Source organism: Festucalex cinctus, chromosome 5 (assembly GCF_051991245.1).
Source record: "Festucalex cinctus isolate MCC-2025b chromosome 5, RoL_Fcin_1.0, whole genome shotgun sequence".
NCBI lineage: Eukaryota > Metazoa > Chordata > Actinopteri > Syngnathiformes > Syngnathidae > Festucalex > Festucalex cinctus.
The window spans coordinates 1,152,815-1,165,947 of NC_135415.1; the positions used below are offsets into that span (position 1 = coordinate 1,152,815).

At 39.0% G+C, this 13,133-nt stretch overlaps 1 protein-coding gene across 5 annotated transcripts in view; it reads right to left on the reverse strand.

The window, feature by feature from the left end:
• ptar1 (protein prenyltransferase alpha subunit repeat containing 1) overlaps positions 1-12,395 on the reverse strand; it is a 216,028-nt gene extending 203,633 nt beyond the window's left edge. For 2 of the 5 annotated variants that reach the window (XM_077522170.1, XM_077522175.1), the window contains exons 1-2: positions 12,279-12,395; positions 10,106-10,275 (exon numbers count right to left, since the gene is read on the reverse strand). In XM_077522170.1, the coding sequence (XP_077378296.1) occupies positions 10,106-10,275; positions 12,279-12,364 (256 nt within the window). In that variant the 5' untranslated portion in view covers positions 12,365-12,395. Of the gene's footprint in view, positions 1-10,105; positions 10,276-12,278 lie in introns of those variants that run through there. The other 3 variants (XM_077522171.1, XM_077522172.1, XM_077522174.1) reach the window with 3 other exon arrangements.
• Between the last annotated feature and the right edge of the window lie 738 nt (positions 12,396-13,133).

Here is a 13,133-nt window from a genome sequence, read left to right on the forward strand (position 1 = left end):
TTGTTTTAGTATGAAATGCTAGAAGAAACTTGATCAAGTGTTATTTAAATAAGGAATAATCAGCACCTTAAATATGAGAAAATATGACCCGTTTATTCCTAAATTTGGGTTACCCAACTGCAACTATAAGTATGTCCTGCATTTTAATAAAATAAATACAAAATAAAGGACCCTGAGAAATAACCCGAATATAATAAACCAAAAAAAATTATACTCTTTGAAGTTATATATATATATATATATATATATATATATATATAAAGATATATATATATATATATATATAAAGATATAGATGTGTGTCTGTGTATATATATATATATATATATATATATATATATATACACATATACATACACATATATCACACACACACGCCCCCCCCCCCCCCCCCCACCCCCACACACGCACACACACACACACACACACACACACACACACACACACACACTCAGTGTATGGTCACTATGGTGGGAACAGCGGGCGGGACAAAAAATATATATAACCAACATAATATTGGCCACTCTCACTGCTCAACGTGTCCCAAGCTCCAATTTAAAATAAATAAAAATGAAAATGTAACTATAATAAAAGTAGAAAAACAGTTGGTTAATTTCACTATTCCTCCATCTCCCCTTCTGCAGACCAAGCATAATGTGGAGATTCTTTTTTAAGAAGATGAGCATTTCAGCATGCCGCCCCGTCAGCTTGCTTCTATACTATGCTCCTCTATAATAAATGAAGTTGCTCTGAGCTCCAGATGTCGTGGTGAAGCTAACAGCGATAGCATTTGCCACATAAGCCGCTATACACCTTTGAATGTCACCATGCATCCGCGGTATAATTTTATCTACGAAATAGTGGCGGCTCGAAATAACGCAGCGAGGCTTGAGGTGCTCAATTACATTTAAAGCCGACAGTACAAACGATTGACAGGCTGGCCATCAAGCACAATAAATTAAGCGATCTTTTCAGTGATACTTACGTGAAGCCTTTTTGCCGTCCCGTGGGAGTTTCTTACGGTGTGAAAATGATTCCGACAGCGTTGGCTGTCTGATTATTCGCCTCGGTTCTCTTCTCAAAATCCTCATGCTCTCGTTTGTGATACTTTTTCAAATGCTTGATGAGGTTGGTTAGATAAAACTTCTCCCTTTATTTTCCACCACAGGGAACTTCGGCTTTTGACAAATGTTGCTATCCGCTGTCTTTTTCTTTTTTCAATGAAAAATACTCTCACACTGTCCACATTCTCTCTTCCTCAGTTTGCTAAAAGCTAATTCACATGCATGCTTGTTTGTTTGATCACGTGAGCGCAGCATGCTCGGTGCAGACGCTGCCGGATAGAAAATCAGGAGCGGAAGCTGGAATGGACTGTTTATATATGTGTGCAAATATCGGATATTTTTGGACATGGACAGAAAAAATCTGACTGGTTTTTGGCTGATAGCGGACACAGATCCGATATCAGTATCGGATCGGGACACCCCTAGTCTCCAGGGTCTGGTTCCTAATTATTTTCGGAATTGGAAAAGAAAGACCAACCATTTTCTCCCTTGGCTTTGTTCGAACAGCCAATAATGCAGCAACAATGTACCATTTTAAACGCGGACAACAAACGTGATACGTGTTTGAACGAATCGCTAAGTGGAGGTGGAGGTCACCCAGGATGGTGACAACAACAAATTCGTGGCGGTAGTGACGACATGTGAAAGCGACCTATAACACGGTTCACTTTTCATGGCTATGCAGTTTTGGATTTTTTGTTTTTTTTGTTTTGTTTTTTTAAAACACAGTAATATACCCATTTTATAACATTTATGAAAGTTTGAACATTGAGAATGTTTAAACAAGAGAGAATTTGAGAAAATGTAAATGCCACGAGAGAAGTGTATAAGCTGTGTGGTGTGGGGTTTCAGAGCCTTAAAAGACATATAATAAATTTAAAACATAAAGCTAACAGCTTCACGAATTTTGGGTATTTTTTGGAACCTAACCCCAGTGGAAAACGAGGGAACAAACAAACGATTGTTTGGGTGGGGCGCTGTGGGGACCCGCCGGGCCTCGTTCTGCGGCCTTGGGCTCGGGGGTGTGGGCCGGGGCTGGGGCGGGGGTGTTCCGGGCGTCTGGGTCGGCTCGCCGACTGGTGTCCGCTCGGGTGGCGTGGGGGTGGCCTTGGTGCTGCCGCGGCCTGGTGGATTCCGGGGGGGGGGGCGGTGCTCGCTTTGCTGGGCCGCGGTTGACGGCTTCTTTCTTTGGTGGTGGTCCTTATACATGCCAGATCCATCGCACCAGCATCTACTGAAACTCAAACAGAATTCGCCTCTCCCTCCCACAGCCCGTTGAATCAGCGGGTGCTTGGCGTAAGACTTTGATTTTGTAACCATGGGGAAGGCAGGAAGTGTTTGGTCGGTGCTGGATTTCACTTTGATTTATCTTTCTTTTCTTTTTATCTTTTCTGACCTTTTCTCTGGTCTCCTGACCATTTGAACCTCACGACTCTGGCGAGACTCTGAAGTACCTGGTTAAGGTGAAGGGTAATGGAATCCCATTTATAAGGTTTTAGGTGAATTAATGAGTATAAATTTATACGTATTTGCACGCACACGCACACATGCACGCACACAAACGCACGCACACGCACGCAAACGAACGCACACATACACAAAAAAAACAAAAAAAACAAAAGGAAAACGGGGGAACACTGTACATCAGACTCGACGTGTATTTTCAAAAAACAAAGTTTTGCATGGTTTATTGATCATGTTTGTGTAACTAATTGATAAAAAAAAATATCACTAAAAACTCAACTTCAAACTTCTTTTCGACTATTTATTTCGTACCATGCTTTTAAACCACTAAGCAGCAGGTCATCCCTTTAGCTGTGGGTGAGTCATGAAAAATCTCCCCGTCCACTTTCACACCACAATCTACAGTACACTTCTGTAGGACTAGTGATGCTTGACAGGTTGTGCCGTTCATTGTTTCATTTTGACATATGGAATAGTCTTAAAAAATAACATTCAGGAAGGTTTCATAATTTTATGGAACACAGGAAGATATAAATGTGTATGTACAACACTACATACATTGGCCAGCACGTATGTACACTGCACCAGCGAGCGTGTTTTGACTGTCTATCTGTCATTTATCAAATCTACTCTGTAGTTACTCACTTCTACTTGGTGGCGAACTTTTCCTCTCCCCGGCTCACCGCACTGGTGTTGCTGTTTTTCGCCGGCCAATCCTGTCACCGTAGTTGTTGTGTTCTTCACTTCTGCCATACATGACGCGCAGCGAGCTGTTTTTTTTTTTTTTTTTTTTTTTTTTTGCGTGTTTCAGACCTTAACGAGCCACTTACAAGTTAATTGTTTGATTGACGGTAATGTGCTAAAACGACGCTCCCTCCGAAAGCGAATGCTCGGCGCACTATAGTGGGAAAGGGATGGCGGGGGGAGGCTTCTCGTTGTCGTTGAACGTGTCAATAAAGACTCGGTTCCCATCGTTCACATTGAAGAGCCATTCAAATGACTTGATTTGTTCATTATTAATTAACTCAATGCGGATGAAAAGGCGAACAAACTAGCGTCCGGTTTAAGGTTACACATGACGCTGACACTGAGGTTTGCTCGCTGTAAGCCCTGATGAGATGCTTCCGGTAACAATTTCAAAATAAAAGTGCTACAATGCATTGATCTACATATACTACTTGGTAAAGGGAGTTTTATTTTGAAATTTGTTTTTTCACAGCCCCGTGTACTGTCATGCATACTGCCGTTAGCTTGATTACGACTATCTCAGAGGCTATCCGAGGCAGAAATGTCGTTTCAGCTCTACTATTATTAATCGTTTTGGTACGATTATGCCTATTTTGTAATCGTAGAGGGTAATAATCGAAATCGTAATTGAATTTCGATTAATTGCACAGCCCTACCAATTGCTGAATGCTAAGCTGAATGCTAATAGCAGAATGCTAATGAAGTAAAATGATAAATTAATTGAAAATTACAAAGTAATTAACTGTTAATTACTAGCAATAGTAGTAGTAGTAGTAGTAGTAGTAGTAGTAGTTGAAACTAGGGGTGTGACGATATCTCGATACGTCGATACATCGCGATATTTTCTCTCACGATGGGTTATCGATATGCCTATGCCAAGTATTGATACGGCTGCTGTAACGGCTCCATTGTTCCTTATTGCGCAATTACTTGGGAGGCCGCTAGAGGGAGCGCCTCAAAGACCCACGTAAACAAAACGCCGGCTGCATACAAGTTGGATGTGGATATATTGATAGCGTGGAATGGATACATTTCGGATTTGATCAAATGGAATAGAGAAGAGACGGACTTAGGTGTATACAAGAACTGTCTCACAATAGTTACAATTGAAACATGACGAATATGACAGCCACTTAGAGCGGCATCATCCAGGACTAGACTTGCTAAAGGTAAGAGCTAATTCATTCTCACTAGACTTGCTAAAGGTAAGAGCTAATTCATTCTCACTAGACTTGCTAAAGGTAAGAGCTAATTCATTCTTACTAGACTTGCTAAAGGTAAGAGCTAATTCATTCTCTCTCTCTCTCTCTCTCTCTCTCTCTCTCTCTCTCTCTCTCTCTCTCTCTCTCTCTCTCTCTCTCTCTCTCTCCCCTCTCTCTCTCTCTCCCCTCTCCCCCCTCCCCCTCCCCCTCCCCCTCTCCCTCTCCCTCTGTCTGTCTCTGTCTCTGTCTCTCTCTCTCTGCTAATTAAATTCTCCAAGGGCAAAGTTGATCACGCACAGCGTCTCTGTGTATATGTGCAATCGATTTCCACCTGTAAAGCGTAGTTTTGAATGACGGTTTTCGCTACATGATTTCATAAGGCGTCAGGGGCACGAGGTAATGTCTTGCTCGGTGAGTTTAACGGGGGCAATACGACACGAAAAACACACACAATGCTGTTATAGTTATAAAATGAAATGGAGCTCAGCTAAAGCTCCCGAATGTCGGGCCACTCTCCCGAAATTCCAAACTACACTAGTGCAACAAGAAATGAGTAATGGCAAACTAACACACGAGAGCGGAGGCTCGCTAACAAAACGAAGGGAGAAAGGAACACATATAAATAGCCAGACCACGACTGAAGACAACCAGGTAAAAAAACCGGTCATTTCACTGAGAAAAAGAATTCCAACTTTGTAAGAGGCGATCAGGGCTCAACTAATGCATTTGAGTCGTCACAACGAGTAGGTCTTACCAGCGAGTCAACAACGGATGGACGTCTATTTTTTTTATTTTTTTATTTATTTATTAGTTTTTTTGTACCATTTCCACGCATTCCGTCAGTGATTGGGAACTCAAATCATACATGCTGCTCTTTTCTTTTTCTTTTATTTTAAAGATAAGCACGAGCTTACTTTTACTTGTGTAGACATTTATCTGTCCAGCGAGTGACCCAGTTTTGCATAAGTTTCTATGAAAAATGTGTATTATATCGTCAATGTTAGTTTTAAAACATATCTTCCTACTTTTTGAAGCACACAATTTCTGAGCAATGTTAATATTGATTTAATTGGATTTAATATCTAAAATTCCATTTAAATTTTATTCAAAATTTACAAAATGAAACAATTGACTATGTAACTGACTGGCATGTTATATAACAGTAGTGTTTACGAAAGACACAAATTTGTTCACAAAAGTTCTCTGTTGAGAAGACATTTGTATTTGTTTAAAAAAAAGCACGAAATTACTCACTCTGAAGAAGACACCAGTTTTAATATGTTTTTTTCAGTGATAGTATGAAAATAAACTATTTTGTCATTGAAAAAACATCAGTTTATGTCTTGAGTAGATTTATCGTGATTATCGTGGACTTCTTGACCAATATATCGATAATCGCAGTATCGTCATATCGCGAGATAAACCTTATCATGAGCCTTGTATCGCGTATTGTATCGTGAGGTACCCAGAGGTTCCCACCCCTAGTAGAAACAGTATTATTAGTAGTAGTATTACTAGTAATTATTTAGTAACTTGTAGTTAAATAAATGCAAACCTATTTCACTTAATTAGCTTCACTTTAGTATCTGCAACTTGCGTGAAGTCGAGCTGCATCAGGCTACTGCTTTGCAATGCTAGCAGAAAACACGAAGTGACCTAATCGAGCTCTAGAAGTTAAACATGTCAATTTTACCCTTTTAATTTTACTTTCAACTAATTATTGCAAACAATATAGTCCTACGAATTACACAAAGATAATGGGAAAATAAAAACAATGCACATAAACAATGCACCATATTAACTCTTTGCAATCCGCCGACGAACTAGTTCGTCATGTGACACCCGGTGGGCGTCACCCGAAGACGAAAAAGTTCGTCAAATGTGTTTGTTTTTTTTTATGAATGGGTGGATGAGACTCTTGGGCAGTTTCCCTCTGGATATTAAGCCCGTGAAGCACTGTAGTGACAAACTGTGCCCTCTTGATGGCAGTGATGGTCTCTTTACACGAGAAGGATGTGATTTCCTAGTAAAGGCGGAGTGTTGTGGAGTGGTGGGGGCCGGTGGCTGGGGGAGAAAAGACGAGTGCTAATAGCGGCTAACCGGAGGCCGCTAAAAACTAAAGCTCACGCTTTTGAGCAGAGCGTTTGTCACGATCGGTCAAGAGATGACGAATAGAAAGATCATTCTGCATAAGAGAGTGTGAAAAGCGACAAAAACGTCACGGGCGCCCACTTCAGAAGCCACCGCCTCCGGCGTTCTCTGAGACACGGAGTGAAAGTTTGCATCGTCGTATCTCTGACCAGTCCACGTCATCTGACGAGGAATCCGTGACGAATTTGGCGAATTCGAGCCGCCTTCACCAGGTGAACAGATCAATTCAAGTGTGGCAAAGGGAGCAGCAGCAGCGATTTATCCCCGAAAGCTCCTGGAAGCCCCGGAGGTAAGCTAACGTTTAGCATTCTGTAAATCGAGTGATCACAATTGTACTAGTTCAGTATATTGAATGTGACAGGGATGAAATGACTTGGATGGATGAGAATATTCACAGACATGCTTCTGTATACTGTATGTGCAATGTCTGTAACCTCGTACTAACTAACGCATGTTGCACAACATTCGATTACAGTTGGGGCAGCGTACACAAATGGCCCCTTCGCAGTCACATGCAGTGCAACCGAGAGGTAAAAAAAAAATCACAATACCTTGCAACAATAATAAAAATTACATCTTGATCACAGTATTTTCTGTAATTTACAGAAGCAGCTACTACACTGGCAGAGGCACAAGCGTGTGAACATCTTGCAGTGTCCCCCTGAACGCAGAAGAAAGCTTCACACGCGATCACACAAAAGACACTATTGGGTTTCAAAACAAAAGCCATGCACCCATTCATGCATGCATATTTTGTAAATAACCCCAAATTTGCAAATAGTTAATCAAATGTGAAAATGGTGCTGTTATTTCCCTGTATAGTACGTAAATAGCGCACACGCACGAGCACGCACGCACACGCACGCACACGCACGAGCACGCACACACGAGCATGCACACCCACACACATGCACAAACATTCCTGTAAATAATCATTTTGTAAATAGTTTGTGAAATGTGAAAATATTACTGTTTACACACGCTATCAGATATGTAAATAAATCCTTATTTTGCTATCAAAAACACATTTTCATTTTTTTTTTTCATGTTTTATGGAAGGCAAGGACTGTTGAGATATTTGAGATGTCACTAAACCAAAAAATATTACTGTAAAAGTCACTGTTTTGCAGAAAATGCATCATTATTATGCACCTTATTTTGCCCGAGATTCTTGAATTATGTCAAATCAAGTCATTTTCAAATGATGATTACTAAAGAACAGAATAAGGTAGAATCATACTTTTTTTTTTCTAATGAAAGAGGAGACCCCAATCTTTCAAACGACACCCACCATGTCTATTTAGTCATAGCACACAATATTCTAATAAGCATTGAAAATGGGTGAAAATATGCGAAATCTGGTGGGATTCTGGAGTTACCTTGTCAGAAAATGCGTGGGATTGAAAGAGTTAAAGGTTCAGTTACAATTAGTGAAACAACAGCTCCTCCTACTGGCGAAACAAAATTGCAGTCATTCAAATAACATTTAATCAAATGGATGTGAAACAATTGAACAATGACCATTTCTAAAATTAGAGTTGGGAAAAAAAATAATTTCCCAAGCGAAATTTGAACCGGTTAGAATATAGCTAAATGTTATCATTATTCACATTCTTGGTTGAAACTGGCAAAAAGAGCTTGTTTTGTAACATGGCCTTGGCTGATTGCTCATACTCTGCTGCCACCTGCTGGCCATTTTCAAAACATGAAACCTAATTACTACCATTGTTTGAAGCCACCACTTTCTGTCAAGCTGCATGTCAAAGCTTTCTTTTTGGTCTTGTGTAAAAAAATAATAATAAAAAATGTGTACACGTGTTTGGGAGTGAAATACAAAATATTAAATGTTTTGGGGTTTTTAATGTAAATTGCTAATTAAAACCTTTTTCAGTCATTAAATGGGACTCAAACCCTATATATTGTTTTATTTTGTTTTTACGTTTTACAATTATGACAAGAGCAAATAGCTGTTGTCAAGAAATTTTAATATTAACATAAAAAAAAAATAAAAATAAAAAATAGTATGTCAGAGGTGGGATTTGAACCACTCGACCACCACAGCTATAATAAAATCTGTGGCATTATTTTTATTATTTTAAAGGACAGGTTTTACACATTTAATACAATTCACATTACCATAGTTAATTTGTTTTGTAATACATATATACCATTTCAAGCAAGTTGTGAACCGTAGTTTGACTAAAAATCAGGTTTTAATGGCAAATTCCGAGCGTTTCCGAAGTTGCTTTACTGACCGCTAGGACACCGGAAATGACGTTTCAGTAGACACGGGACATCAAACACATATACTGTACACAGTGCCTTCGGTGCCGGTTGTCGCGGGTTCGCTCCTCCGCCTGGGAGACCCCATGTGGCTTACATGAAGTGAGCTTGTGTGTGCGTGTGTGACTTCTGCTTTTGACAAATGTTGCTGTCCGCTGTCTTTTTCTTATTTCAATGAAAAATACTCCCACACTGTTGACAATCTCTCTTCCTCAGTTAGCTAATAGCTAATTCACATGCATGCTTGTTTGTTTGATCACGCGAGCGCTGCATGCTCAGTGCAGACGCTGCTGGATAGAAAATCAGGAGCGGAAGCTGGAACAGACTGTTTATATATGTGTGCAAATATCGGATATTTTTGGACATGGACAGAAAAAATCCGATACTGGTTTTTTGGCTGATATCGGACACAGATCCGATATCAGTATCGGATCGGGACACTCCTAATTCTTTTATGAATCAATTTTTTGGCACACCCCTAATAATTATAGTTTTAGTTAGTTTTGTAAACATAAAAAGTCATTTCAGTTAGTTTTCATTTTTTTAAAAAGCAGTTAAATTTAAATTTCGTTAACGAAATTTTTTTTTTGAATTTTAGTTTTAGTTTTTTCATGAATTTTAGTTAACTAAAATAACCTTTAATGGCATCTGTTTTTCTATACCCTCCCTTCTTACTTTGACCATCTAGAAAACATTTTTATTTATTTTTTTAACTGAGTCAAATGCCATTTTTACCATTTGCCGTGGGCCAATGAAAAATGGACGGCGGGCCACAAATGGCCCCCGGGCCGTAGTTTGGACATCCCAGCTTTAATTGATCCCGCCACCATCCCGCCGTGCGCCTGTTGTAATTGAAATGTGCAGTGTAGTGTCGTGCCGTGCTGTTTGGGGCTCATTGAAAAGTGGCAATAGTAGCCGAACAGGGCCACCACCCAAAAAACGTAAGAATCATGGAAGAACCAGTATGAAAACAAACACTAAAACAACTGCAACGTGTGCTGATTTGAATCTCAGGATCTTTACAGCCTAGAGTATTTGGTGACTTTGATTTGACAGAGTTCAACAATCAAAAGGGGTAACATGTATAAACAAATCCTGACAGCCCTGAACAATATTTTTAGACTAATCTTCAAGCGGCCAATTTGGTTCTAGACAAAACACTGTCTATTGTGGATATTGACTGTGGTCAATTACCTTCCTTATCCAGCCAATGCTTCCGCTGGCGGTAGAGCAACAACTTGTTGTGTACATATGGCAGCAGAAATTTGACACACCAGCTCTCAACACCCAGCTTGTTCTCCATCACGACGATAGGACTGCGGTTGTAACGTCCCTCTGGACATGGAATCACACCAATTTCATCACTGGGGAAGGAGACAATGGATTTAGGGCTAAACAACAACACAGGTAAGAATCGTATTCAACAAATATTCTTCTGTACACCAATAAAAGATGAAAAGAGACACAAAGTTAGCTTCATATATTGCCAGACCTTGGTCAGGGTGCACGCTCCCTGTTCGCCACGTCGCCAATGCGAAGTGAAAAGGGGAGTGGCAAAGTAAATATTTACCATATGGTGTCCAAACTACGGCCCGGGGGCCATTTGCAGCCCGCCGTCCATTTTTCAGTGGCCCGCGACATATGCTCAAAATGGAATTTGTCTCAGTTCAAATAAAATAAACAAAACAAAAATGTTTGGAGATGGTCAAAGTAAGAAGGGAGGGTATCAAAAAAGAGGTGCCATTAAAGGTTATTTTAGTTAACTAAAACTAATGAAAAAACTAAAATTCAAAAAACAATATTAACGACATAAAATAAAAACGAAAATGCTTTTTAAAAAATGAAAACTAACTGAAACTACATTTTATGTTTACAAAACTAACTAAAACTATAATTACATCAAACATGTCCTTCATTTTAATCTTTGGTAATTAATTTAATGCATGAGCCTTTGTTGAAGATTTTAAATGTGATTTTTAGTAGATTTATTTTGATAGAAACCGGAATAATGGCGTTTGAAAGTATGTCACACAGAAGTGACGTCATCTAGCAGCAGCCAATAGAAAACTTCAGATGACGTTGCGCCCTTGCTGTTTTTTAAATATTGCGCACAAGTAATAGCTGACACATTTATTTAAAAAAAACAACAACAAAAAACAAACTAATATGAACCGTTAGGCATTATTGTGACCCGTTTTGGGCTTTTTGATGGTTCTGACCAAGTCATTTCAAAATAAGATAACGCCCAGGGGTTAATACTGAAGATAACAAACTAAACTACAACTAAGCATCTTTTTAAAGAACTCAACTAATAAAAACTAACAGAACCACCCGGAAAACTAATAAAAACGAACTAAAATGAAAAATTCCAAAACTATCCCTACTACCATATTACAAATAAATTGGTTTACATACTGTAGCATTTTCTAAATATGCAAAAGCACAAATAAATTATTTGTACAATTTTTAGGACTGAACACAATTTCTCTTCAAAACATTATTAACCTTGCGTCCTTCTGATTTTTTTCTGTATGTGGCCCTCAAATGAAAAAGTTTGGACACCCCTGGCGTAGCCAATTTGTCTGCTGAAATTGCACTGTGGGAATATCCCGTAAGTGTCCATAAGCAAAAATAAATAAATAAATAAATAAATAAATAAATAAATAAATAAAACAAATAAAAAACATGGCCGTATGCAAATTTTATACAGTAATCCCACGATCCTTGATGCGGCAGATGACGCACATGATTGGCGATAGTACAACAACAACGCTCCAAAACCAGTGACAGCATTGTTGACATCTGACAGTAAAAGCATGCATTTCTTTTACTGGCAGATGTCAATAATTGGAGCATCAGCAACACTGGCACGCGGATATTGACAGGAGATCCACGGAGGGACCTCAAACGTAAGGGGGTTACACACACAAAGGCAAAATGTTAAAAAAAAAAAAAAAAAAAAAAAAAAAAAAAGGGTAGATAGTGTATGTTTCCCAAGGACAAAAGGTAGTTTCAACAAGGTGTTCTACTGTATGTTAGGGGTAGGAATTAGGCTTCCAGAAAAAGACAAAAGACAAGAATGGAGAATTTTCTTAAAACGGCCGTGTTAAATATAACCTAACATGTCAGAGCAACAGAGCTACCTTATCAATGGACGAGCGCACCGTTCTATACAACACACCTCATTCCTATACTTGCTTTTACATAGTAAAACAGACGACCCCAGAAACAGAAAAAGAACAGTAAACTTTGCTTGATGCGCTCACATTCCAGGCCCACACAAAACCGCTGGTCAACAGCGACGACACTGTCCTTGACTTGGCAAACGCGGTTTTAATCAGTAAATGTCATAGATGGTCACACTTACATGTTAGGGTTCTTCTTAAATGCATTAGTAATGTCTTTAACTACTCTTCGGACCAATACATCCACCTCTGACTGCGACTCCGCCATTTTAGGTCACCAAATGACGTCGATACAGTGTTTCCGGGTCAAATTACAGACGAGTTTCATGTGACGTATGCTGCATTCGAGGATGTTTTTTTTGTTTTTTGTTTTTTTTTGTATACTTTTAAACAAGTTATACAAATAACTTGAGAACACTTCAAACACACGTTATTAATACAAAAAAAACAACAAAAAACAAACACGCCAGGGGGATACTTAAATAAAAACATTATGGGAAGTCGGAAATATCCGAGATCCGAGTTCAAACCAGGAAGTACGTCAGGGAACGCCCCCACGAACTCTGAAATTCCACTTTTTTTCCTTTTTTTTTTAATTAATAAAAATTTTCACAAACATTTTGGCATTGAACATAAGTCAAAACAAAAAGTCAAAGTGCGGTTTACAAGGCACTAAATAGAAATAATCATCACCACTACACAAACACACACTTACACACCCCCACATACACGCACACACATACATGCGATATATATACACATTAGAGGTCATCAAACAATTTTAAGTCTTCAAGTTTTTGCATCAGGGATATAGCATTTTTACGTGTCATATATTTTAACGACTTTACATAGATGTCTGGCATCTGTCTTTTGAAGGCCATGAAGATAGGCTTTATCTTGCACCATTTACATGTGTGAATAAAATATTTTGCCAGCAGAAAAATGTTATATATCACAATCTTATTTTCAGAAGCATCAGGAAAGAAAACAAATACAATGTTGCCCCATTCCAAAGTGTCCTGTAGTTGGATTTTTGA